This window comes from Sarcophilus harrisii, chromosome 1 (genome assembly GCF_902635505.1).
Source record: "Sarcophilus harrisii chromosome 1, mSarHar1.11, whole genome shotgun sequence".
Lineage (NCBI taxonomy): Eukaryota > Metazoa > Chordata > Mammalia > Dasyuromorphia > Dasyuridae > Sarcophilus > Sarcophilus harrisii.
The window spans coordinates 340,625,685-340,653,470 of record NC_045426.1 but is presented as its reverse complement, the minus strand read 5'-3'; the positions used below and the strand labels follow the sequence as shown (position 1 = coordinate 340,653,470).

General features: G+C 42.3%; 1 protein-coding gene and 1 long non-coding RNA gene across 2 annotated transcripts; one reads left to right on the top strand and one right to left on the bottom strand.

The window, feature by feature from the left end:
* Nucleotides 1–503: 503 nt before the first annotated feature.
* On the bottom strand, nucleotides 504–23,679 carry MSLN (mesothelin). Its single transcript, XM_031945736.1, has 24 exons — nucleotides 23,621–23,679; nucleotides 23,355–23,439; nucleotides 22,530–22,694; nucleotides 21,474–21,679; nucleotides 21,020–21,111; nucleotides 19,467–19,597; nucleotides 18,616–18,737; nucleotides 17,889–18,057; nucleotides 17,084–17,299; nucleotides 16,826–16,996; nucleotides 16,392–16,541; nucleotides 15,852–15,901; nucleotides 15,057–15,177; nucleotides 13,894–13,979; nucleotides 12,378–12,507; nucleotides 10,830–11,023; nucleotides 10,457–10,547; nucleotides 9,005–9,116; nucleotides 8,093–8,262; nucleotides 7,015–7,164; nucleotides 6,111–6,244; nucleotides 2,509–2,639; nucleotides 1,136–1,230; nucleotides 504–815 (listed from the first exon to the last, which is right to left on the bottom strand). Exons 3-24 carry the CDS (start codon nucleotides 22,635–22,637, stop codon nucleotides 624–626), a joined length of 3,021 nt encoding a protein of 1,006 aa, XP_031801596.1. The 5' UTR covers nucleotides 22,638–22,694; nucleotides 23,355–23,439; nucleotides 23,621–23,679; the 3' UTR covers nucleotides 504–623.
* LOC116420483 lies at nucleotides 5,057–17,551 on the top strand. The gene is made up of 3 exons (XR_004230823.1): nucleotides 5,057–5,236; nucleotides 16,780–16,865; nucleotides 17,074–17,551. It is a non-coding gene; the product is annotated as an uncharacterized LOC116420483 (long non-coding RNA).
* Nucleotides 23,680–27,786: the final 4,107 nt, after the last annotated feature.

Here is a 27,786-nt window from a genome sequence, read left to right as displayed (position 1 = left end):
TCGGCACCAGCCATCAATGAGCCATCCCATAGCAATCCCCCAAAAGTTCAGAGGCCCCCAGAGCCCAAAATGCCTGTCAGAGGTGGACCAGGGCCTCCTAGTTTCTCTTTCTAGGGGATTTTACAGACCCTGGGCCTCTTGTTAGCCCTTCCTTTTCATCACAAGAGCACTTTGAACTGACAGAGTCTACCTTAAACTAATATATAAAGACTGATTTCTCAGGACTTGGGGTTTGCAGAGGAAAAGAGCTGAAGACACTGGAGAGCAATGGGCAGAGTCAGGAGCACTCACCTATTTCTCCCTGTCCCCCAACTTTTGCTCAAGCCAAGTTCCAGTTCTAGCTCTCATTAACATGTCCAGTGAGTTTGTTCAGATCACTTCCTCTCTGTCTAATGAGGTGTAACAGATGACTTTAAAGATCTCTTTCTCTTCCAGTTCTATTAAAATCATCTGTCCTGCTTAAAAGCTCACATTTATAGAGTTTTTGGTTGGGGAGCCAAACCTCATGGAGATGACAAGGCTCAGAATATAAGTTATTACTTTTATTTTTACAACTTCCTGGAATGAGAGAGGGCTACAGCCCCGTGCAGGCTTCCCACACTCCCAATCAGGAAGACTGCTGTCTAATTTTTGTTCCCAAGGTTGATGATGATGTAACCATTAGGGATCCCCCCAGTAAGCCCAATGCCCAAGGAATTCAGGCTCTCCTGACGCTGCTTGATGATCCATTCCCGGACTGGAGAGTTTTTCTTCTCAGCCTTCAGCCCCATTAGATTTTGTCCCAGGAGTCCACGTACCTCTTCCGGGGTCAGTGGCTGAAGGATAAATCCAGTGTCTTATTGAGGGTCCCAGAGCCCAATCTTGGGATTTCTAAGGACACCTCCCCCCAGGATAGTTGAGGTAAAAAGAGGTCTATATATGCATAAATCCTCCCCTCACCCAGGTCTGGAGGGCCTGGAATTTAAATTAAGATCAAAACTGAAGATTTAAGCTGCCCTCAACTAAGCCCTGAACCTAACCTGGACCATTGCCACACCATCCTCATCCTCAAGGTGGTCCCCTGTGCTGGCGCTTCCCTTTGATTGCCTTCCCTTCCCTTTCACCATCCCCAAATAAGTTGAAGGTTCTACTGTACCAAGATGGCCTTTTCTTGTAGTTTCTTAAATGTTTCTATGTCCATGTTAACATTCTTTTGGCTGAGATCTTTAAGATCCTCTGTGGAGGCTCCACCTGGGGGGGGAGGGAGGGAGAAAAGAAGGGAAAGAAAGTAGGGAGGGAGGGAAGGAGAGACAGAGATAGAGATATGACTGAAACAATTGTATAACAACATATTTCAAAGCCCAACTAAGGGGACTTTGGGGTGCTCTGCAAGTCTTTTTTTCTGAACCTCAGTTTCATCTTTTTTTAAAATGAGGGGATTAGACTAGATTTCCAAGGTCCCTTTCATATTTGGTGTTTCATGACTTTTCAGACCCTTGAGTCACTCTGATGTTGTGGGGATGGTGGCGTGATGGGGAAGTTAAGAATTAAAGGTAGCTCTTAGAAGTCATGGGGCTCAGAAATACTGAGTTTCACTCCTGGCTCAGCTAGGACCTGCATGGATTTGAAAGGAGAATCAAGTGGAGGTGATATCCCATGGGAAAACCATAGCCAAATCCAATCCACTTCCTCCTGTCTCTTTATTCCCTTTCTCTAATCCTCTGAAATAGAATCCTAGAGTTGGAAGTGACTTCAAGGATCATCTAGTCTAGCTCCCACCTTATAACAAGTCTGAAAAGAGATCAACCAATCTTTGTTTGAAGTCTTGCCATGATGGGGAATTCACCACCTCTTCAGGCAACCCATTTTACCTTTCATGGGATAAAAAGGTCACATATAGTGATCTGAAAGGGGCCTTATAGGTCATCTGATTCAAACCTTGAAAGAGGTTATCTATATACAGGTATTAAGTTTTCAAAGTGAGAGAAGTTATCCAAGATTACATACAGAGCTGGTGTCAGAGATGGGATCCAAACCCAGATCTTTTGACTTCATACAGTGTCCTTTCCATGGCACCATACTGCCTTTCACTTTAATTGTTGAAAAGTTCTTCATTATCAAGCCAATATTTGCCTTCCTATGACCTTTCTCCACTGGTCTTTGTTTTATCCTCTGACACCAAGCAGAATAAATTAAATTCCTATTTCCCATAGTACACCTTCAATATTAAAGATAGTGATCGTAAGACCATGAATTTAGAATTGGAGAGGCCATTTAGTCCAACCTGAGAAGACTCAGAGGAGCTCAGAAAACTCTGTGACCTAGCCAAAAACACAGAAATAATTTGTGATAGAGTTAGAATTTGAACCACAGTCCTTTGACTGTAAGTCTAGTGTCTTTTTTGATGGACCATGTGTTTCTTCTCCATCCCATCCCATTTCCAATAAATTCTTGCCCATTCTTACTCATCTTACTCCCTTCCTCCTCTCTCCCCAGTGCAACCCTACCACGCACCTCATCCTGCCTTACCTAGATAAGGTTGGATTAGCTTATAGTATTTTGAGAATACTTGTGTGTCTTGGAAGGCAATCTTGGCCTTTGGATAGAGGATATTCTTCTGTGACTGGGAACAGGCAGATGGATTCAATTGGTTGGCCATTCTGGGAACAGGAGAGAGAGAGAGGGAAAGAGAAGGATTAAAAGATTAACAATTATTTTCTCCTCCTACCTCAACCCAGTACCAAGGATCATGCTTCCACATAATCAGGCAAAAAAGGACAATCTTAAGATATAGATAGATAGATAGAGATATATACACATATACATATAAATGCACATACACATATACAAATACACATTTGCATGTATATGTATATACACATACACATATACATGACCCCTGTGGGTATACATACACACATATTTTTTATTCTCTTCCATGTTCTCCCTACCAGATCTCTACAAGCACCATGTAGTTATCCCTTCATACCCAGAGCTAACACAGAAGTATTCCAAAAGGTTATGAATCAATTTTGAGAAAATTAAGAGAGTCTAAATTCCTAAAGCAAGTTGTAGAGAGTTATAGAATGATAGAGAGTTATAATGTACTACTAGCTATTGTCCTATATCTCTTCTCTTTTTTGTGGCTAAACCAACTTGTGAAGACCATCTACAATGATGTTTCTCTGACTGTTTTTTTTTTTAAACGCTGGGATTTGATTTCTGAACTCATCATTCAGCTTAAATTGCTGTCTCCAAAGTTACCAGTGATTTATTGGTTGTCAAATTCAGTAGTCTTTTTTTAATCCTCATTCTACTTAATATCTCTGCAGCCTTTGACTGTGTTGATCACAACCTCTTTTTCCTCCACATTTTCTTCTTTCCGGGTTTTTCTGATACTCTCTTAGTTTTCATTCTATCTATGTGTCTCTTCTCAATGTCCTTTGCTGGATTTTCTTTTAGGTCACACTCACTAACGTAAGTCTATCTTGTTCCCTCTTCTCTCCTTGGTAAACTCATCAGGACCCATGGAACAAGGATCATCTCAATGCAAATGATTCTCAGATCTATTTATCCAGTCCTAATCCCTCTCCTAACTTTTAATCTCACATCTCCAACTGCTTATTGGACAACTCAAACTAAATGTCTTGTAGACATCTTAAATTCAAAATGTCCAAAATAAGACTCATTATCTTTTTCACAAAACCCACCTTTCTACCTAATTTTCTCTTACTGTAAGAGCAAGACCAACAACAACAACAATAACAATAATTGTCCCACTCATCTAGACTTAGCCTAGGTGTCATTCTCAACTCATCACTCCCCTATATCTGATGTTTTGTCAAGGTCTATCTAATCTACCTTTGCAACATCTCTCATATGTGGCCCCTTCTCTCCTCAGACATTGCTACCACTCTGATGTAGGTCACTGTCACCTCACATCTAGACTATTGCAATCACCTTTTAATTGACTTCCTGCCTTAAATCTCTACCCATCTTAACCCATCCTTCACTCAGCTGTTAAAGTAATCTTTACTACTCCCCTATTAGATAAAATCCATTAACACTTGGAAAAACTTACAAGATCTGGTGCTGAGTAAAGTGAACAAATCCAAAAGAACATCGTTTACAGTAACAACAAGATTTTGGAATGATAGACTTGGCTTTCCTCAATAGTGTGGTGATTCAAGGCAATTACAATAGATTTAGGATGAAAAATATTATCTACATCCAGAAAAAATTACAGAGATTGAATGCAGATCAAAGCATAGTATTTTGACCTCTTTTGTTTGCTTACTTCATTTTCCTTTCTTATGATTTTTCTTTTTTAGTCTGATCTTGCACAACATGACAAATACAGAGATATATTTAAAAGAATTGCCATGTTTAATCTATATCAGACTGCTTAATGTCTTAGGGAGGGAGGAGATAAGTGAGAGAAGGAGAAAAATTTGGAACACAACTTACAAAAGTGAATGTTGAAAACTATCTTTACATGTATTTGGAAAAATAAAATATTACTGAGAATTTTTTAAAAACTCTAAAAAAAAATCCAATAGCACTATTTCTTCCAGATTTGCCTTTTAAAGCCGTCATAACCTGTCTTCCTTCCTCTCCAGTTTTCGTACATCTTACTCCCCTGCATGTACTCTGTGTTGCAATAATTGGTCTCCTTAATGTTCCTCAAATAAAACACTGAACCCTAACTCAATGTCTTTTCTCACTGGCTATCTATCCCCTCCCTATTCCTGGTGTGTTTTCCTTCCTTCTCTTTACCTCCTGGTTTCTCGGCTAAAGCCTTAGCTAAAACTTCACCTTCTGCAAGGAGTCTTTCCTAATTCCCCTTAATGTTAGTTCCTCCTCCCTAAGTTATTTCTAATTTATCCTGTATATCTTTGTTGTTTGCTTATATGTTGTCTCCCACACTCGACTATGAGATTCTGCTCCTTGAGACCAGAGACTGCTTCATTTTTTGTTTTTGTTTCCTCCCCCCTCCCCCCATTTCTTTTTATCTCTGGTGCTTAGTTCAGTGCCTGGCACAGAGCAGATGCTTAACAAATGTCTGTTGATGATTTCATCTGGTCAGACCCTTTGCTCTTGCTCCTTCCAAATTCTGGAATCAGAACTTAGAGTGACCATGAAAATACCTCATTAGTAATTGCAGGACCTTCTCACTCCCCAGTGTGAGCACTGGGGCCCAACCTCTACATCAGGTAATAAGCACAGTTTACTTCAACTCTACCCCACTCAGGAAAAGGTAAGCTTTTTTTGATAATAAAAAATACTTTGTTTATACCCTTAGATTTCTCAATAGCTAGTCCAGTGCCTTCCACATAGTAGGCACTCAATAAGTGCTGATTGAATTAAGTTGAATTCCCTCTTCACTAGTACCACAGAAAGGATCATTTCTTTATAAGCTTTTGATTATTTGAATTAATGTCCCAAACCCATAATGACAATGTTTTTGTGATCCACCGACTGGCAGATTACCCCAAAGTCACCTTGATTAGGCTTTGAAATATGTTGTTGATATACAATTATTTCAGTCATGTCTGACTCTTTGTGACCCCATTTGGGGATTTTTGGGGTAAAGATACTGGGAGTAATTAGTTTATCATTTCCTTCTCCAACTCATTTTACAGAGGAAGAAACTGAGACACAGGGTAAAGTGACTTGCCCAGAATCACATAACTAATGAGTGTCTAAAGTCACATTTGAACTCAAAAAGATGAGTTTTCCTGACTCCAGACCTGGTACTTTACTATGCCATCTAGCTGCCCTGTAACTAGGTTTGACTAAAATGGTTTTATCTTCCCCTAGTGGAAGATCAAATCCAGCTTTCGACTCTTATCAGCTGTGTGATCCTGGGCAAGTCACTTAACCCTATTTGCCTCAGTTTCCTCATCAGTAAAATGAAGGAAATGACTAACAATCCCAGTATTTCTGCCAAGGAAACCCTGAATGAGATCAGGAAGATGTAGCTGAGATCACTAACAGCAACAATGTGTCAGACACTGTACTAAGTGCCAGGGACACAAAAAGAGACAATGAATCTATGTTCTTTAAAACATGCTCTGGGCTCCTAGCCAGAAGGCGTGGGGAGGGCTACTGGCTCCTAGCCCCGTGCTCACCTGAGGGCAGAAGGCTGTATGGAATTGAGCTGCTCTTCGGTCAGACGGCAGAAATATTTGGAACCGATCACGTTCAAGGCGGTGGCATTGAGGGGGCTCCCCCCCTGGATATAGCGATTAATCACTATCATAGCCTATAATAACAGAAGCTCAGACTTACAGGATTCATGAAATCAAAAGCCTAGGATCCTAGGGGATGCAAGGGAATTTGAGGCCATCTAGTCTGACTTTGTATCCAGCTTTCAGAAGGTCAGATGCTGTTGATTAGGGACTGTAGGTCTGGGAGCTGGCAGGGGTCCTCAAAGTTTTTAAATAGGGGGCCAGTTCACTGTCTCTCAGACTGTTGGAGGGCCAGACTATAGTAAAAACAAAACTTTGTTTTGTGGCCCTTTAAATAAAGAAATTTCATAACCCTGGGTGAGGGGGATAAATATCCTCAGCTGCCGCATCTGGCCCACGGACCGTAGTTTGAGGACCCCTGTCTTAGAGATACCAACCGAGACACCCTACAGGGTTATCTAATACAGAGAGGGGAGACCTCAGGACAATCCTCACCAATCAATTGATTAGAGCAGCTTTATATTCTTACTTAATACTTATTTACTTAATAACCTTGGGACCTTCCTCCTACCCAGGGCTGTCATGAAGCCCTTCATAATCTAATTTACAGCTCCAGCCACATGCATAAAAGAAATGTTTTTCTTAATTTTTTTTCTTTTGGGAAAAAGGAACAATGTATGGACTGAGGCCTTTATTACTTCATTCTGCTGACTCGTAATTAAAGGGAATATCTCTCCATCCTGGGCAACTAGCCTGTGGAAAGAGTTATACTTACTAACTAAGGCCCCCAGAACTTCCACCCAAGTCTTGAAATATATTAAGGATTAGAGAGCCAAGAAATCACCAAATCATCATTTTCAGAGCTGGCTTTGAGCAAGGTATCCAGAGACTCCACCGAGGTTATGTTCCACTTCCTGATATCTTCAGGGGTAACCAGCTTAAAAAGGCTGCCGAGGTTATTGATCACAAACTCAGGGTATCCATTTGGATAGAGCTGGAAAGGGAAGAATAGTGTAAGAGAGCTTTGAATATTTCTTTTGCTTAAATGAATTCGAATCAACTCTCAATTTATTGTGCCAGCAGAGTGTGGAAAATCCCACTTGATTTTAAGATGGATAATCTTCCCCAAGATTATACTCTAATGGAAGATAATAAAAATATGAAATGAATTGTATTCCCTGGGCACAGCAGGGTGGCTGATGAGGGATAACTGGGGGATTCAAGCCCCTGTTATAGATGATCCACTAACTAGATCACTCTTGGGTGGCTAATCTACAAGCAAAAACCCTGGCATCACAATTTCCAGAGTTCTCCTTGAGAAGCACTGCCATCTGATAATCTAGTCAAAATGGAGTGGCAGGATGTCAGAGCTGGAAGAGAGTTCAGAAAGCCTTTAGTCCAACTCCATTTTATAAAGGAAGAAATGTAAAAGGATTTATCCAGGGTCACATAGATAACAAAGAGCAGAAGCAGGACCGATTACCAGTCCAGGTTTCTTCCACTGTTCCACAATGTATTGAGCAGGTTTTCTCCAACGAGGGGGTAAAGTGGATAGCTATTCTATAGCAGCATGTAAAGACTCTAGCTGGAGGCAAATAGCAAACAAGAGGGGGTTCTTGCCTTGTGGGACCTTTCCAGAGAGGATAACAATAGCTGACAGTGATAGTGTTTGAGAGGTTGTTTAATATCCAGTACCTCATTCAGTCCTCACCAGGGCTTTGGGAGCTAAATAGAGCAGTTGTTATTTGCCCCACTTTACAGATGAGAAATTAAGTAGTGATCACAGGCAGAATTCAACCTCTCCCATTCTCCCACACTCTATTTAAATGCCAAACCTGGAGCTCTTTCCACTACAGATCTGATGAGTGTATGAAGAAGGAGGGACTTTGGGACAAGGGTGGAGGAGGCTGAAGCCCAGTTACCTCATCCAGTTTGCTCTTGAAGACCCTTTCCTGTTCATAGGTGAAGGGGAGATTCTTTATTTTGTCCAGGTTGGCTGCCAGCAAAGATGCATTTAGACAGTCCTGCAGCTCCCTCTCTGAGAAAATCACTAGTTCTTCATTTATCTCTGTGATCTCTTCTGGGCACTGAGCTGTGGGCACCACATTGGGTGGCGTTAGTCTGAGCCTGTGGATACTGTTCTCATTCTCTTCCCCTCCTTCAGCACTAGTTAGATACTGAAACTTCTTCCTGCTACATCCTGACCTTTCCATTACCTTCTCCATCCCAACATTCCTTCTTTTCTCATCTGCTTAGTTCTCTTCCCTTTTCCCCCCCTTTGTTCTTACTCTCCCCTGCTCTCTGGAGCAAAGGTCAAGTATGGTGATTATTGGCAGAGATCTGGAAAGGGGAGAGGCTTTCCCATTCCTTCTTCCTCTATCTTTTTTCCCCTTTCTCTCTCTTTTCCATTATTCTCTCCTTTCCTTTCCTCCCCTTATCTCTCATCCACTTCTATTCCCTTCTTCCTCCTTTCTCCCACTCCTCTCTTCTTCTTTTCTCCTTCAATCTCTCCTATTTTATCCTTCCCCCAATTCTCTCTCCCATTACTTTCTCCTCCAATTTTCTCTCCTCCTTAACTCCTAGTCATGAAAACTTTCCCCCTTATACCTGATAGTCTTATTCCCCCTGGTCCCCACTCACCTTTTTTCTGGCCTTGACCATTTCCACAAATGTTCCCCCTCCCTGTCTCTGCCAATGACTGACAGGTTTTGCCTTTGCTCCATCCCCAGGTTGGCAGACCAGGATCCCATGTTGGGAAGTTCCTGATAGTTGAATCCATTGTATTAAGATGTGGTCACTGAGGGCTGACCCCTCAGGAACCCATAGACACTCACCAGCAGCCCGCCTATATCGAGAAGATGGAAGGTTTTGGATGAAGGCTCTCAGATTCTGCCGGGGCCAGGAGGGATCCAAGAGGGCATGGTTCAGCCAGGAGGTTACAACATTCTGAGAGATAGGGGCCATGTCTGAGTGGTAGCAAAGCTGATACATAGCTCTGGTGTGATGTAGGTCTGCTCTGACTCACTGGAATTCTGTGTAAGTCACCAAACCCAGAGAATGCCCTCCCCACTGATCTAACAGAGCTGATGTGAGAGATACCAAAATCTCCCATTCCTCAAATTCCCCCATCACCTGAATTTCCTATGTTAGAGCCTTGTCCCTTTGGAATAAACATTACCCTGACCCTAAGATCATCACAAAATGCAAAAACTCTTGGTTAGGTGAAGACTGTACCATTCAAGTCCTCTGTTTAGAGGTAAAGTTTTTTGTTTTGGGTTTTTTGGAGTATGGGGATAGGGACAGCTAGATGGTGCAGTGGATAGAGGACTGATCCTGGAGTCAAGAGTGTAATGGGCTGAAGTTTGAGTTGATGCACTTAGGTCCCAAGTACATGAGGCTAAATAGTAATTGGGCTATACTCTATTAATATACATGATTGGATAAAGAATGGTCCCTGCCCACTCTCTGTGCAAGTCCTGATGTGTTGTACAGGAAATGACGATTTTGGTGGGTGGAGGCAGAGAGAGGAACAGGAAGAGAAGCTGGGAGAGATTGGGCCTGGGTCCATTCTCCTGGTGGCTGTTCGTGTGGCTGGTGATCTAGCTAGCTTCTTGACTCAGCTGCACACATTGCTATCGCCGATTCTCTTCCACCTCCGATCCTTCTTCACTGAGAATAAAGACTGCCGATTTTCCCCTAACCTGAACTCCGGACGCCTGCTGATTTTAAAATACGCGATCTTCACAAAGAGGACCTGAATTCAAATCTCAGACACTTAACATTCACTAGCTGTTTGACCCTGTGCAAGTCACTTAGCCCCAACTGCAGAAAAAGAGAAAAAGGATGGGAGGGTTGGGAAGGCAGCAACAGTGTAAATGGTGGGGAGAGGCAGGAAGGTGAGAAACTCAACAAAGTTTTTTTTTTTTTCCCTCCAAGGGGCTTTTTCTGGACCCTTTCCCACTCATCTCCATTAGGAACTGCTCTTAGATTTTATTTCATATTGAGAAGTCAAAGACTGAAAAATGACAGATGGTTATTCTCATAGACCTCAGGACTTTTAACCAAAGGAACAAAGCTCTAAAGGTGGAATTTCAGGCATCAACTTTCATGCCATTTAATGTGTCCATATATTCTGAGGCTTCTGCTCCACTCCTCAGAAATTTCATATAATCTCTTATATGTCCAGATCCTGGTTCCCCCACCCATCCACCCTTCCTCCATCACCTCCAACACTTATTTGTGATCAAGATTATTTTTCTCCTTTCTTCTCCTGCTAAGGAGCTCACCTGAGGGATGTTCTGGATGATGCGCCTGTCAAAAACCGGCAGCAGCCCCCGCAGAGCATTCAGGGTAGATATTGACCATCTGGAGGGGGGGCTGCACAGATGAACAGGCAGAAGTTAAAAGAATATCAAATGGAAAAGTTTGACCCAATTGTGGCTGAGGGAGGCCCTGACTTAGCCTAGCTCAGGCCCAGCTACCTCCCCCTTGGGCTAGAAGCAGACAAAAATGCCCTCAGGAAGACAGAAGATCTCATATATGCCCACATACATGTTCACTTATACATGTTCTCAGGTGCATATTCCTGCCTGTGCACTACAAGTTCACACAGAGACCCTCTCATTCACACTTCCACAGGCTCTGAAGGAGGGTCCTTACCCGTAGGGAGAAGCACCAGAGTGTAGGGCCAGGTTGGCGGCCTCCTTCTGATCAAGACTGAAGGGGCCCCCACACTGCTCCAACCGAGGCAATAGCACTTCTGCAGAGTTGTTTATATAGCGTCCATCCAGGTCACAGGCCAACTGGCCCAGGATACGAATGTCTTCCTTGCTGATGTGTGTGCCCGAAATGCCCTATAATAGCAACCCAGCCTTCTCAGCCTGGCCCAATCCCTGAAATCTAGAATCCCTGCCAAAGCAAATCCAGGGTCCCGCTATTTTATATCATCACTTTCCCACCCAAGTTCTTGACAGCTGGGGACAGTTTCCTGGCTATTTTTTCCTGTCCCTGGGCAAGCGCTCATCTTTCTGGAACAGAACCCAGACATGGCCCCAAGAGTCTTAAAAATTAACCCATTTATTAATATCCAGCTTATGTTTTAGGGCTTTTTTATATTACCTTCAATGTAGCTCAGTTCCAAGTAATTATTTGTAAGCCATCCAGAAAACAGTTTTCTCACATTGAAAATATAAGAAATATTTCTTAACATATATATCTATAGGTATCCAACTCTGTTTAGATTGGGATACACCCAATCTAAAACTTCTGAGTCTTTGTGACTGTACCAGCAACTGTTGGAGAGGTAATGTGATTTAGGGAAAAGAACAAGGATCTCAGAAAATTAAGCAAATTAATCATTTAACCTTTTTGAGCCTCAGTTTCCTCGTCTGTAAAATGGGAATAACCATAGCACTTACTCTGGGCTGTTGCAAAGATCAATTGAGCTAATGTTTATGTCACTTTGCAAAACTCACAAGGCCCCATAAATGTGCTGTACTACTATAATGGCTAGCATCTATTTTAGCTATCAGGGACTTTAAAAACCTTCTAATCCGACATCCTTATTTGGCAGATCAAGAAATTATGTCTGAAGAATGTTTAGTCCCTTGCCTTTGGTTATAAGGTAACATAATATTATTTCTATGCAGGACACATAACTAAAAATCAGCACTTTTAATTTCCGGGTTCCCTCCCTCAGCCCCCTTTTAAAAAATTACTTTTGAATCTGAATCTTTCCTTCCCTCCTTTCTGAAGAATAAAAGAGAGAAGTATAGCTCACATTTCTATAACATTTCTTAGAAGTAGGTAAAATAAGTATTATATTATCCTTACAGAAGAAGAACTAAGGCAACTTGCTTAGCATCATGCTGTAAGCAATTAATAGAACAGAAATTCCAAACCCAGTATTCTTTCCCCACCACCATCCCAACAGGTGTTGGTGGGGACTTCAGACTGGGTAGTCTTTTCCATTTATAGACCATTGTCAAGGCCAGTCTCCTCAGCACCCTGTCAAATGCAAAGTCTAAAGCATCGTCAGGGATATAGTTTGCCAAATGGCAATACAAGGTTCAGGGCCAGTTCTGTACCAGGGTCAGAGCTGGCCCTGACCAAAAAGTAACTGGAGTCTTGGCCCAATCTTCCCTGGCCTTCCTTATATCCCTTCCAAGCTCTCCCACTTTTCCCCAGCCCAAACTCTAAGCCCCTTACCAGACAAGTCAGAGCCTCCGAAAGCAGTTTTGATCTCAGGGGCGAATCCTTCTGGAGAATATCCAAGTTGGACTCTCCCACCCGAATGAAGAAATGTTTACAGTCTCCAGTCTTTGTATAGGCAGAAAGGCTGAAAGGAATCAATAAGATATTCTCACAACAACTCCTGGAGAATTTCACAGAATCATAGATGCTCAAAGCAGGAAGGAACCTCCCAGTACATCTAAGCTAATCTCCCATGACATATTGAGAATAACCTTCCAAGCCAGAGAAAATGCCCCTTTCCTCAGTGTTGGCAGGAATCCTCCATAACAATACCTCATTATCTGTGGAACTTTGGATAGATAATTGGGTGAGGGATGGGGAGGCAAGGTAGGACCCACTCAGTATGAGGGGAACCATAATAATGTGGCAGATTCATAAGATCTTAGAGCTGGAAAGGGTTTTGGAAATCATGTTATCAAACTATCACACTTCCTAGGGAAGGAAACTGAATATGGCCTGGGGTACTTTGGATTCCTAGGACATGACACCCATCTCTAATGCTGTGTCCTCATTATCTCAGGGGGTAAGCTATGATAGAAACAGCCTGAAATTTAAATACCTTGGAGGCAGTATCTGTTTTTTTCATTTTCTCATCACCTAGTGCCATATCTTACATACAATAAGCATTTAATAAGTGCTTGCTGAATATGCTAGACTGGAAACCAGGAAGTCTGGAGTTCAAATGTTGACTACCATTAAATTGTGGTGTGACGGAACAAGTGACTTTGAGCCTCAGTTTCACTCTACATAAAATGGACTAAATAGATTCCAAGGTTATTCTCAATTTTGCCCTTCTATGAGTCCATTATGGAGGCTAGGGGCCACTTGTGGCCCCCATCATGGTGGCAGGGAGGATAGGTAGGATGGACCTAAAAGGTAATGGTGAAAATTCCTTCACCCTTGCAAGGTAGATTAGATCATAGGATCATACTATAGACACCTAGGTTGTCTAGTGATTAGAACACTGATCTTAGAGTCAAGTTTTGATGTTAATCGGTCATGTCCAAATCTTGGTTACCCCATTTGGGGCTTTCTTGGCAGAGTTAGCAGAGTAGTTTTATCATTTTCTTCTCCATCTCATTTTACAGATGAAAACACTGAGACAAACAGAGTTAAGTGACTTGCCCAATGTTACATAGACATAGTAAGTAAGGTCTTTCTGTCTTTATCCACTTGGCCATTCAGCTGAACATATCAACATGGTGCTAGGATTATGAAAGTGACCCAGGATTAAGTGACTTGCTCAGTCACACAACTAGAGTCTGGTTACCATCATGGCAAAGAAGCTAATATATAAAGTGTCCCTACTCATTAAAATGGCCCTAAGACTTTGGGCATATCCCAAATGTAAAAAGTTTTTTAAATCTTAAAGTGTTACATAAGTATTAGTGGCTATTATTGTACTTATTATTATTATTCTGATCCCATAAATCCTGAGTTAGGGTGAAAGCAGTAAAGGAGGGGTCATTACCTTAGAAATAGCACTATGTCCCTGGGGTACTTATCCAGGTCCTCAGGAATTCCATCTTCAGTGACTTTCTTGGCCAAACAGCTCAGCTGCAGAGAGAGTGAAGTTTCTACTTGAGGCTCTGTGAATCATCTGAGGTTGCCTTAATATCTCTTTCTCAGGTCTGAAATCCTCTCAACAGAGCTTTACTCTATGAGGCTAAGGCACTGCAGGTTCAGTTCTCATGTCATCAGTTTATATATTAATTTTATTAATAATAATAATAATAGCACAAGAGAACTGTTCAATTCTGCACACTGTATCTAGGATACACTGTGACATATTTAACTTGTATAAGACTGTTTGCCATCTGAGGGAGGGGAGTGGAAGGAGGGAGGGGAACAATTGGAACAGAAGTGAGTGCAAGGGATAATGTAAAAAAACTACCCAGGCATGGGCTCTGTCAATCAAAAATTATAAAAATAAATAAATATTTAAAAAATAATAATAATAATAGCAATTTAGACTCCTAGAAAGTAGCCTTGGGTAGTAATATCAAGCTCAGATAGAAAAGGGAGGCCAGTAAACAATGTATGAGGGTCTTGAAGCTGCATATTGCCTTAGAAAACTATGTACTATGTTTAGAAGAATTGCACATATTTAGCATATATTGAATTATTTGCTGTCTGGGGGAGGGGAATGAGGGAAGGGAGGGAGAAAAATTTGAAACACAAGATTTTGCAAGGGTGAATGTTGAAAACTATTTTTGCATGTGTTTTAAAAATAAAAAGCTATTATTATAAAAATAAAAACACTACATATTAACATTAACTAATATCAGATAAAAAACAATAGTACAGGGGGCAGCTAGGTGGCACAGTGGATAGAGCACCAGCCCTAAAGTCAGGAGGACCTGAGTTCAAATCCGGACTCAGCCACTTAACACTTCTTAGCTGTGTGATCCGGGGACAAGTCACTTAACCCCAATTGCCTCAGAAAAAAAGATATATTAGCATAATTTGTGTTCTATTGTTTTGTTTTTTTTACATTTTTTTTTATTAAATATTTCCCAATTACAATTTATTCTGGTTCAGGGAGCACTGAAAAATATTGCTTTGAAAGCATATAGCCTGGCCAGTATGACATATGGACAAAGACATATGGACATATGGACAAAGCCCACTGACCTGCTCTGCCTTCAAGGTGACATTCTTCCTTTTCATGATCATGGCTAGCTGTCGAACTTGCTCCACATTCAAGCTAGAGGCTGATGCACATGTGAAACCGTGTAAAATATAGGGGGAGAGGCTGGAAAGGAAGAAGAGGTTGGGTTAGTCTGAACTAGACCTGGTCCAGGACAAGCACGAGCTACATCACAAGGAGCAAAACACTCCTATTGGGCATCTTTCATAATGTCTCAACAATCAATAATTATCAATTAGTGATGACTTTTTAAATTAAATTTTTATTTTTTTATGTAACAGAAATCTGTTTTCTCTCTCTCCTATCCCCCAACCTTTTGGGGAAAAAAAACATAAAAATAAATTCCTTGTAACAAATATATACTCAGTCTGAAAAACAAATTTCCTTGCAACAAATATACACTCAGTCTGAAAAACAAATTTCTTTGTCATGTGTGTTGTGTGTGTGTTTTCCATCTTTGGTTGCCCAATGAAGAACTCTGAATTTTTTGTGGTCTAAACTTGTGATTGATGATATGGATAAAAAAAAAGGAGAAGAAGGAATTGCAAGGGTTTGGATTAGGAGAAAAGTTGGTAGGAGCCAAGGTGGGAATGAGTTTGTAAGATAGATGCATCTACCAAAATAGTGAGACCTGATGATAGCAGTGTTCACCATAATAACATTTCCCTCATCCATCTGATACTAATAACTTCCATTTTTAAGCAGAACAAATAATTCATAAGCACTTACCAGGGTCTCCCATGGCCATGGCCAGGACCTAGGGAGGATGGGGAACTCACCTATCAAAGTCAGATACGTTCTTTATCACTTCATCAAAAAACATGGCTGCCTGGGGAAATAGAAAAAGTATCTTGTAGCAAAATGTTCCATCCTCTCCCCCGTCCCCCCACCTGGAACTCTATCTTCTTGACAAATGTGTCCCCCTCTCCAAAAGTGGGATTCAATTCACAATGCGGGGCAATCTCAGAAAAACTGGCCAGACAAATCCTTAGGATGTCACTATTTGGTGCTTCTGGGGATAGGGTAGCATTCGTGGGTTTTGGAAGGTATTTCATTGAGACACAGGAGATAGGGAATAAAGAGATGCTGAAAAATGCTTATTAAACAGTTGCTTCCCTTTAAAAAAACTGAGATAATTCCACCAGTGTCTTCAGAATATATCTCATAACCTCCTAAAAATTCTTCTGGAGAATCCAGATCACCAGAGAGGAAATGCAGCAGAGAAGGCTCCAGGACCTCAGATAATTTCCCATGAGCCAGTTTTAAAAAACCAAGAAGTCCAGGGGGAGATCAAGGTAGATGAGGTTCAGATGAGTCACCTGTAATCGCGTCCATTTTTGGCTGTTGAGGTCATCCAATCTGGGGTGGTCACCAGAGCCGAAGGCCAGCATTGCATTGGGTATTCCACTGGTGAGTGTGTCCGGCACGGCCTGCACCAGGACAGTGGGGCTCGGGACAGCCAGGGCCAGCTAGTGAGGGAGCACAGGAAGGAAAGAAGCCAGACAGAGTGTGGGATGCTGGAGCTTTCTGGACACCTGGGCTCTGTTTCAGGCTCTGCCTCAATAGCTTGGACAAAGTCATTAATGCCTCCTGGTCTTCATTTTCCAAATGGCCTAGATCCCCTCCCAGCTCCGTAGTCTACAGAGCTATATTCTATAGCCTACTATTCTAAAACCTATATTCTGTGTCCCATATTCTTTGTTGCAGGCAAGTAGAAATAACAGCTATTACACCAGTCAGACCTGAGCCTCACCTGTTCCACAAATGCAGTTTTCAGCATGGCTGGGATGTGGGTAAGATGCTGAGCAAATTCTGGCTCTTTCACAGCTTCCAGGACTATGTCTGGGGGCAGGCTCTGGAGCAAAGTGCTACTGAGACCCACCACCAGGCTTCCCAGAGCTGCTAGATTCTGGGCACTTGAGACCTACATGGGGGGAGACAGACATAAATAACCTCACAGGCCTCGTGCTACCCACCCTTTTTTCTTCCTTTGTACCTTAGGTTCAGTTACCTCATAGCCAGAGTCCAAGAGCTTTTGAATGAGGGCCCGGGCCTGCCCGATGCTCCAGCCCTTCACCTGGGCCAGGGTGGGCAGGGCAGCCACCAGGTCCTGGCCACTGATTTTCCCCTCAATCTGTGACACTGACAGCCCCACAGCTGTTTGACCCAGTCTGCGCAGGATGACCTCTGAAAAGTTCCCAAAGCTACTCAGCAGCCCAGATGCCATCTGTAAGAGAGTCAAGTCTTAACTAAGGCACAGGACTGAGGCCTTGAATCTTGATATCCCCAACAGACACACCTGGGGCAGGTAAATATCTGAAAATCACCAAATAAATAAGTCATGTATGCAGAGCTGTCTCAATTAATTAAGAAAATAGTGGAATAATCCAAAACCACTGGGCTCCTTTCTGAATACAGGCCTGAAGATGATAATACCATCAGCACGACCATAGCCAACAATAATTGACATTTATCTAGAGCAGCGGTCCTCAAACTTTTGTTCTCAATATCTTTATCTTTATCCTATTAAAAATGATTGAGGATCTGTCCAAAAAGTTTTTGTTTATGTGGTTTATAGTTATAGATATTGATCACATTAAAAATAAAAACTAATTATGAATTTGTAGACTCTCTGAAAGGATTTCAGAAATTCCCAAGATGCTCTGGACCAGACTTTAAGAACCACTGATCTAGAGCTTTAAAGTTTGTCAGACCTTTTACCTACGTTACCTAATTTGGTAGTGGTCAAGTCTAGGGAGAGAGGGAAAATCCATCCTCCCCAGCTGGTCACCCAAGGAAAACACAGTCCTCATTACCTGTTTAGCTTCCCAAAATGGTGGTTCAGGAACTGACGTATTTCCATCAAGCTGCAGACGGGGGTCAAAGCAAATCTTATTGAGTCTCTGGGCCAGGACCAGGGCATCTTCAACCTTTGTGTTTCTCAAGGCCTCTGGACTGAGGTAACAGATGAGGTTGTCTGGGATGCTAATGAGAGAATCAACTAATCAGGCAAATGTATTTTTAAGGGTCACCTTGTGGCACTTTGTCAGTGCCCTGGGGATGCAAATACAAAGAATGAAACAATCCTCTTCTCAATAAGTTAGTGCTAATGGGAGAAATGAAAAGAACATGTAAAAATATACTCAACATAAATATAAATAAACTCAAATATATGCAAAGTAGCTAACTATAAGGAGTTTGGAAAGAAGGCTACTGGGAAGGGTCAGAAAAAGCTTTATGCAGAAGATGGTGTTTTAAAGGAAAATCGAGAAGATACCATTGTTCCTTGGCCCAGAAAGGATATATATCTTCAGTGACCCAGGGATTGGGGAGAAGCCTATTTATTCTTTTAATTTTCTAAAATACCTTAAGGGAAGAACCTATGGATTTTTCGAAGGCCATACAGGCCTTCTCCTTGGGAATCAAGGAGAGAGACTCAGAACTTCTCCATATCACATATCATGGTCCTTTCTTCAATTTATCCCACGCCAGAGTGACCAGGGATGAAGGGGCTAATAGAGAAGCAAGGGAAAACCATCTCACCTAAAGAGGTTGAGGCTAGGTGGGGAGGTGAGTAGAGCTGTGTAAAACCTGGCTAGATCTGGCATCAAGTGGAGCTGGCTGACCAGGCGGAGGGCAGCAGGGTCTCTTGCCAATATCTGGAGCTGAGAAAGAAGAAGCTGTGAGAAGAGTAACTTATGGATAAAGAAAGATAGCAGCTCTTCCCAGGGCAAAAAATTGGAAATTAAAGGGATGCCCATCAATTGGGGAATGGCTTAATAAAGTATAGTGTGTTTTTGTAATAGAGTATTATTGTTCCGTGGGAAATGATGAACAGGATGCTCTCAGAAAAAACAAAACAAAACAAAACAAAAAAAAAAACAGCCTAGAAAGTCCTCCATGAATTAAAACAAAGTGAAATGTACTATATACAAAGTAATAGCAATGTACTGGAATGACCAGCTATAAATGACTTTGCTATTCTCAGCAGTACAATGATCCATGATTACTCTCAAGGACTTATGATGAAAAATCCTTTCCATGCCCAGAAAAGGAACTGATTGTGTCTGAAAACAGATTGCACGTTCTCCCTCACTCCCTCTGTCCCTTTCTCTTCTCCCTTTCCCTCTCTCTGGAGAGAGCCTTTGGAGAGCCCCTAGTTATCAGGAGCTGGTGCTCATTGGCTTTTGAAGAAAAGGCAGGTCTCAATGGATAGTCAGCCAACAAGCATTTATTAAGTGTTTACCATATGTCAGACATTGTCCTAAGCCCTGGAATTCAGAGTAGGAGGAATGGCCTTCGTAGGAGGTAGATGGGAAAGGAGCTCATAGACTCATTTTATGATCTTCAGACTCACCTGGGGACACCTTAGTGCCAGAACTTCCTCCACCTACCTTGGGTTCATCTACCAATCTCTTGAGTTCCTCTACAGTGGCACGTTCCAGGAAGAAGCCCAGATAATTGGCCAACCAGGATGATGAATTTAAGCCTGGTACAGCCTCATCCTGGCAGTGGGACCCAGAGTCTGACAACACAAGGAGGCAGAGAAGGCCTAGGTATCAAGTGTCCGTCCTCCTCCCTTCCTTCCCATCCCATTATACCCCAACTCTGCTCTCAGACATTGCCTTTGGTCAAAAAAGAGCCCTGAGTGAAGGAAGCTTCAGGATAAGCTACCACCACAGTGCTCAATATATCATGGAAGTACCAGTGGTGTCTCTTTCATACCCAGGGATGAAGTCAATGGGACTGGAAAAAAGAAACCTGAACTTGAAGCTGGGAGACCTGGAGTCTAGACCCAGCTTTGACGCTTAATAATTACATGAATTTGGGCAAGAAATTTCAGTCTCCTCATTTGTAAAATGAATTCCGATAAGGGAAATACTTTGGATTTTATAAAGTGCTAATATTGTATAGAAGATGGTACATTTTACTTAATATATTATGGTTAAGGACAAATTGATTGCCAGCTATGGCCAAAGAAAAGGAAAACAATTTGTAAGGTCATTTATTATGCTTCTGTTTACTCCTCTAGGCTCAAAGTTAACCCCTCATTTAAGTAAGCTCTCTTACTTTAGTCAATGGCACTGTCTTACTCAAATATTTGTAAAATCAAATGTCCATGAAATCCAAATACATCAGAAATGCAAATATATTGTTTGCAAATGTCCACAAAGGACCCAGAATTCCTTAAGGACAAGAAAAGGAAAGGAATTATATTTGAACATAAGAACTTGGTTTGCTAATTATGTTCTCAAAGAGGACCATGACATCAGGAATAATCCAAGTGAATTGGATTGAAAATGAGGGAGGCCTGTGCAAGGTCACCTGCCTCACTTTCCCTTCCAGAGCCATCTGAATCCAGTGGCCAGATATAGATCAGGACAACTGGAGATGGCCCAGCATGTTCAGTAATGTCTGACTTTGTAACCCCATGGACCATAATGACCATGCAGTTTTCTTGGCAACTATGGGGGAGTAGGTCTCAATTCAGGGAGTTCCATTCCATCCATCCAATATTCAAGGTATTATTCCTTCTCCAGTGGATTAAGGCAAACAAAGTTAAGTGACTTGCCCAGTATCTGGAATTGAACTCAGATCTTCCTGATTTTCCTAGTTCCAGGAGTAGTCTTATACCCATCAAGCCATCTAGCTACTCCGAGTCCCCTGACTTCTAGTTTCACATTCTCTCATTATGCCATATTAATAAAGGATAGTGCCTGGAATATATCTAGAACTTCAGGATTCAAAGGGAATTTAGAGGTCATGTAGTTCAAACTATTTTGTAGGAGAGGAAAAATGAGACCTATAAAGTGTAAAAGACTTCCTAGAGGCACACACCTTAAAAAGTACTTGATTACTGACTTCTCTCTTTGGAATTATAAAATTCCAGCCCTGTCCCAGGTAGGTTTTCCCAGGTGCTTTTAGATTTAAGGAAATGTTAGCCTACCCTCCTGAAGAAGGAAGGACTCCATGCCTTCAAAAATCTTCCTCTGCTTCTCCACTTCCAAGCTTGAGTAGATGTCATTCAGGGTTGAGATGCTAGGGAGAAGAGCAAGTCAAACTCACTAGTGGATTCTAAGAGCTGAGAGGGACCTTAGGGGCAATTTGGTTCAAACTCTTACAAAGTATAGAAATCCCTTCCTTTGCATCTTTGAAAGGGGGTCACCTGTCCTCTGCTTGAACATACCCAGTGACTGGAAGCTCATCTAATTCTCTGCACTTCAATGCCGCTAATCCCACAGTTGGATAGCAATTATTGCTAGGTGGGTTTTCCTTATATTCATTTATCTCCCTATAACTACTCTTTATCAGTTCTACTTCTGTCTAAGGTAGGAGCAGAATTCTCAAGAAGAAAGCTTATTGACTAAGGCAAAAATCTCCTTCCGCAGGTGGTCACTCACAGGTTGTGGAAAGTCTGGCAGGATGTGTTTTGGGCAGTCAGACAGTCAAAGGCTTCAGGGTTCAGGAGGAAAGGCTGGAGCCAGGACAGCAACTGGGACCGTGTGGCCTGGGTTTCCCTGGCCTGGAAAGCTGGTCCCAGTCTCATCCAGAGGCCATTGAATAATACTGCTGCCCACTGGTCTGAGAGAACTGTTTGAAAGGATGACTACAAGAGAGAAAAAAAAATTAACAATGACTATGTCAAATCCAATCTGGATAGTTTATAAAGTGTTCTCAAATCCCTTATTCTGTTTAAGCATCAAAACAACCCTGAAATCTTGGCAGGACATTGATTATGATTTCTATTTCAAAGATGAGGAAAGAGAAGTCCAGAGAGAAGTAACTTTTTCCAAAATCATAAAGTTAAGTAGGGACAGAGCTGACTCTTGTATGATGGACTCCTGATTCCCAGGATGGTATCCTGATTACACAAGAAGGATTAATCAATCTATCAACCAACAGTTACTGAGCAATATGACCATATCTGAGAATCCAAGGATTACATATGGGATACACATATGGGACCCAAGGGCTTGTGACCATTCCTAGAGGCTGTAGGACAAGGTCAATATTCTTAAGAGATTGTAAGGTTTACACCACACCCCTTGATGGGAAGGGATTTAGATAAAGCTGTTTCCTATCATGCAGATAACATGAGATTAGAGGCAAAAATGGAATGGCAATCCCTTGCAATTATTGTTAGCCTAGAATCACATATCTTTAAAAAGCACATGATTACTCACTTCTCTCTTTGGGATTTTAAAATTCCAGCCCTACTCCAGTTAGGTTTTCCTAGATGCTTTTGGACTTAAGGAAATGTTAGCCTATCCTCCTGCAGAAGAAGGGCTTCCATGCCTTCAAAAATCTTCCTTTGCTTCTCTACTTTCAGGCTTAAGTAGATGAGGGAGTCAGGTATTTTTGCAGAGGACACATAGCCTAACTATAACAATAGGTTTCCCATCACCAAAGCTGACCTTTGTTGCCCATCAAGGGCTGAAGCCCACTGTGCCACCTACCTGCTGGGAAAATTTCTTTAGCGCAGCCTCAAGAACAGAAAGGTCAATTTTGGAGAAGAGCAGGATGGAGTATGCAGGGTCCAGGGCACTGGGTGGGCCACTGGCCATAAGGCAAGGATATAGGAGGGTCAGAAAATCTTCGTTCCAGACCTGGAGCCATGACCTCTGAGGGAAAGAGATCCTTAGCTTCACACCCTAATTGTACTCCAGCTTGGAACCTCAAAAATGAACCCTAAACCTGGCCCCAGACTAACCTCTGATTCTAGCCCCAGATTAAAGTCTGATTTCAACCCCAAAATGACCTCTGATCTTCCCCTCCCGCTATGCCCTCCTTTATCATCTACAAGAGGGTATAGATTATTCAATGCATCCCGTTTCCACTTTTAGGGACACAGAAATATCTATTTCCCTTTGTTCATTGCTGTGGGATTGGGGGCGAGATGGTGTGGGACTTCAAGGATCACCTTCACACACAAGGATCACACACCTACACTGTTAACTTAATGTACATAGGGCTTTTTCCAATCTCAGAAACTGGGGGATGAACTCAGGGCTTAAAAAATTGGACAAGCCATTTCCTTCTTTGGACCTCAGTTTCCCTACATATAAAATGAAGGGGAATCAATGATCCCTTCATTTAGCAGAAAGAAAAAGGTCACATAATGAATTATTAGTATAGCCCAGGCTATGGCCAAAAAAACCACATGAAGTTCTAGGGAAAAGCTAGAAGGAAGAAGGAGAAGAGATAGTGAAATGTAGTGTTCATAATGAGGCTTTTGGGATCACTATAGGATTTCAGTCATACAGGCAAAATTGGATCCTCACCGGGATGCAGGCATACTGGGCAAACGTCAGCTGGCAGGGGTAATGGTTCCCACTGAAGACTATCCTGACTTCCTCTTTACTGATGCTGCAGAATGAAGGGAAGGTTTCAGTCAGGTCTGTCACCCCATAGCCACATACAACATTGCCCTTCTTTCCCCTGATTTAGCCCAATAAGAAGACTGCAGTAGCAAATGCAGTGCATATAGCTTAAGAGTGAAAGACCGTATTTTCTAAATGGAACTCCCCGAATAAATCCAGACACTCACCTCTGCACCAAGGAACAGATAGTGGCTTCTGTTCAAAGATACAAATGGGTTGATGTTAATGACTCAGGTCCTCAGCATCAAAGAAAAATGAGCAAATTCATCAATTATGCTTCTGTTCATGCTTTCATTCTCAAAGCTAATTATTCATTAAATGAAGGCCTTTTACCTTTGTCAGTGGCACTGATACATAAAGCTTTTACCAAATACTCTTCTTGGCAAGCAATATAGGCAAGAGTATACTGGAAGCAGCTTCAACTAGTTCATAAAACCCAATTGTTAAATTTTCAGTGTGAGTATTTATACTTCATATTAACAAAGACTAAAGAGCAAGGTTTGATTTATTATTTTGTTGATTGTCTTCAGAAAATGATAGGGAAAATGTAAACAAGGCAGATTAAACTTAAAAGTATGTTGTGCTTACATTTTTTTTTCAGAGAGCTTGTTGTTAAACATTTACCAACATACCCCTGTGAAATTCAAAGACAGAAGCAGAAATGCAAGGTTGTTTTTATTTAGTAATGGAAACAACCTAGGCAGAAGTTTAAGAATCAGAAGACTCAGTTTGCTGTAATTGGAAGTAACAGCTCCATTGCCCTCTGCTCTCTAGATAGTCCACACTTATAAAACACTGGAATCCAACACTGGCTCCACTATGCACTACCTATATGACTTAGAGTAACTTATTTAACCTCCACAGGCCTCAGTTTAGCAATTCCCAAAATGAGGGAGTGGTACAAGATGATCGCTAAGGTCCTTTCTAGCTTCAAATCCTGTGAGTCTATGGAATATTTTGGACATTCTGGTCATTTTCAGAAGGACATTGCCAAGTCAGAGCTTTTCTAGGGGAGGGAAACTAGAAAGGTCAGAGACCATAAAAAGATGTCATGGGGACAGCTAAGTGGTGCAGTGGATAGAGCACCAGCCATGAAGTCAGGAGGATCTGAGTTCAAATGTGATCTCAGACATTTAACACTTCCTGGGTGTGTGACCCTGGGTAAGTCACTTAACCCCAATTGCTTCAAAGAAAGAAAGAGGAGGGAGGGAAGGAAGAGGAGAAAGGAGAAGGAAGGAAGGAGAGAGAGGGGAAGGAAGAGTGAAGGAGGGAGGAAGGGAGGGAGGAAAGGAAGGAAGGAAGGAAAGAAGGAAGGAAGGAAAGAAGGAAAGGAGGAAGGAAGGAAGGAAGGAGGGAGGGAAGGAAGGAAGGGAGGAAGGGAGGGAGGAAGGAAGGAAGGAAGGGAGGGAGGGAGGGAGGGAGGGAGGGAGGAAGGAGGAAGGAGAGAGGAAGGAAGGAAGGAAAGGAAGGGAGGAAGGGAAGGAAGAAAGGAAGAAGGAGGAAGGGAAGGAAGAAAGGGAAGAAGGGAGGGAAGGAGGGAAGGAGGGAGGGAGGAATGGAGGAAAGGAGGGAGGGAGGGAGGAAGGGAGGAAAGGAGGGAGGGAGGGAGGAAGGAGGGAGGGAGGAAGGGAGGAAGGGAGGGAAGGGAGGGAGGAGGAAGGAGGAAGGGAGGAAGGGAGGAAGGGAGGAAGGGAGGAAGGGAGGGAGGGAGAAAAGGAGGAAGGGAGGAAAGGGAAGAAGGGAGGAAGGGAGGAAGGGAGAGAGGGAGGGAGGGAGGGGAGGAAGGGAGGAAGGAGGAAAGGGAAGAAGGGAGGAAGGAGGAAGGGAGAGAGGGAGGAGGGAGGAAGGAGAGAGGAAGGGAAGAAGGAAGGAAGGGAGGGAGGAAGAGAAGGAAGAAAGGAAGGGAGGGAGGGAGGAGAGAGGAAGGAAGGAAGGAAGGAAGGAAGGAAGAGGAAGGAAGGAAGGAAGGGAGGAAGGAAGGGAGGAAGGAAGGGAGGAAAGGAAGGAAAGAAGGAAGGAAGGAAAGAAGGAAAGAAGGAAGGAAGGAAGAGAAGGAAGGGAGGAAGGAAGGAGGAGGAAGGAAGGAGGGAGGAAGGAAGGGAGGGAGGAAGGAAGGGAGAGGGAGGAAGGAAGGGAGGGAAGAAGGAAGGGAAGGGAGGAAGGAAGGGAAGGGAGGAAGGGAGGGAGGGAGAGAGGGAGAGAGGGAGGGAGGGAAGAAGGGAGGAAGGGAGAAGGAGGAGAAGGAGAAGAGGAGGAAGGGAGGAGAGGAAGGAAGAAGGGAAGGAGGGAGGAAGGAAGGGAAGGAAGGAAGGAAAGGAGAGGGAGAGAAGGGAGGAGGGAGGAAGGAAGGAGAGAGGAGAAGGGAGGAAGAAGGGAAGAGAAAGGGAGGGAAGAAGGGAGGGAGGGAGGAAGGAAGGGAGGGAGGAAGTGAGGACGGGAAGGAGAGAGGGAGGAAGGGAGGGAAGAAGGGAGGAAGGGAGGGAAGAAGGGAGGGAGGGAGGAAGAAAGGAGGAAGAAGGAGGGAGGAAGGAAGGGAAGGAAGAAGGAAGGAAGGAGGGAGGAGAGAAAGGAGGAAGGGAGGGGGAGAAGAAGGGAGGATGGAAGAAGGAAGGATTAGAATGCTGATAGGAAGGAAGGAAGGATTAGTTCGAAGTCGAAGTGAAGGAGAGTGACCATAATAGATTCGTGGATGCTCATTTTGATTAGAACTAGCAAAGCTAAATAGTTTACTGGGAAAGAGGGAAAGTCATTATGGCTCTTTTCCTGAGATTGAGTAGTGCACTTACAAGGTGATTTTTCAGTAGATCATACAATCTTTAACAATTGGAGAAGCGACTGATCAAAAGCCAAATTTTGTTAGTAGCATCTCTGGGCAGGAAGTATAGGGTCTCCAAGCAGAGGTTGGATTATCACTTACTAAGATTTGTAGTGAAGTGACTCCTCTCAATCCAGTTTTCTTCAGAGGTGGAGAAAGACTGACTTACCACTCAGATTCTGTTGACTTACTGCAATCAAATCAAATTGCTTTGGGAATAGAAGTAATATCTTAATGCTTCTCTTGCTCCTATTAACTGACAACTTTGCAGTCAGCTGCATCTAAGTTTCCTGTCTTTCCCTTTCTAGTGTGCTGTGACAGAGAGAATTACTCATCAACATGTTCTCAATGAATACAGTTCTTATACAGAGAATCATAAATTAGCATAGAGTACAATTTTGCTACACATTACTCCCTGATACATACCCTACTGTCCAGTTAAAACTAGTTTTAAGCTTTCTGTCACACTATATGACCTAGGTGTGCTGCCTGTCTTGATCTTCTCACCTATTTCTTAAAATCCAGTTTTACAAGATGTATTTAATTCAACATAAACTCATAGCTTCTCACCTTGTACCGTTCCATTGACTATGACTCTCCATATTCCTATACCTAGTAATTCAGCTTTAAAAATAATTATATTCTTTATATTGACAGTGGTCTTTCCCAGTTAAGAGTTATGAACCTGTAAACATTGGAATGGATAGGTGACTGCTTGGTTTTATTTCATTTTCTTTTTAATTCTCCAGTGCAATGTAAGCGTCAGAATTTATTAATAAATACTTATAAATTGATTCTCTGGTTCTTCTCAGTTACCATTGCACTCATGAATTAGTATTCTATATTCGCCTTTATACCTACATACAATCATAATAGAGCTAGAAGAGAGATTTGAGATGCTCAAGTTCTTGATTTGACAGATGTGGACATTGAGATTAGAGGTTAAGTGACAACTAGTAAACATCTGAAATGTGATATGAAGCCAGGTTTTTCTGTCTTTCTATCCATTTCACTATTCTAAACCAGATCAAAATGTAATTGGTAAATATTTAATTAAATAAATAAAAATACAATACAGCATAATGCTAATTTCTGGTTTTCTAAGTTAACATGCAGCCCTCATGAATTGTTTCTATTTGAGTTTAATACCACTGTACTATACACCATACTGCTTTTGCTTAGATCTTTGGAAGTATGTCTATTAGTACAAGTGTCTCCTCCCACCTACTAAATTGTTATTGTTTGTCTTTTGTTCTCGAAGAGAACTATGACAACAGGGAGATGATCCTGTGACATACAAGTGAATTGGATTGACGTAAGGGAGGTACAAGGTCACCTGCCTCTTTTCCCCCTCCAGAACCATCTGGGGCAAGATAGATAAATCGACTGGAGATGGCCCTGGATGAAACGGGGACCTTAGTCTTTTTAAGCTGAGGTCTTTAGAAAGGTTTATCACCCTTTTAATCCCTTTTGGAATCCACTGCCTAGAAACTCCTTCTCTAAGGACCTGGAATCCTC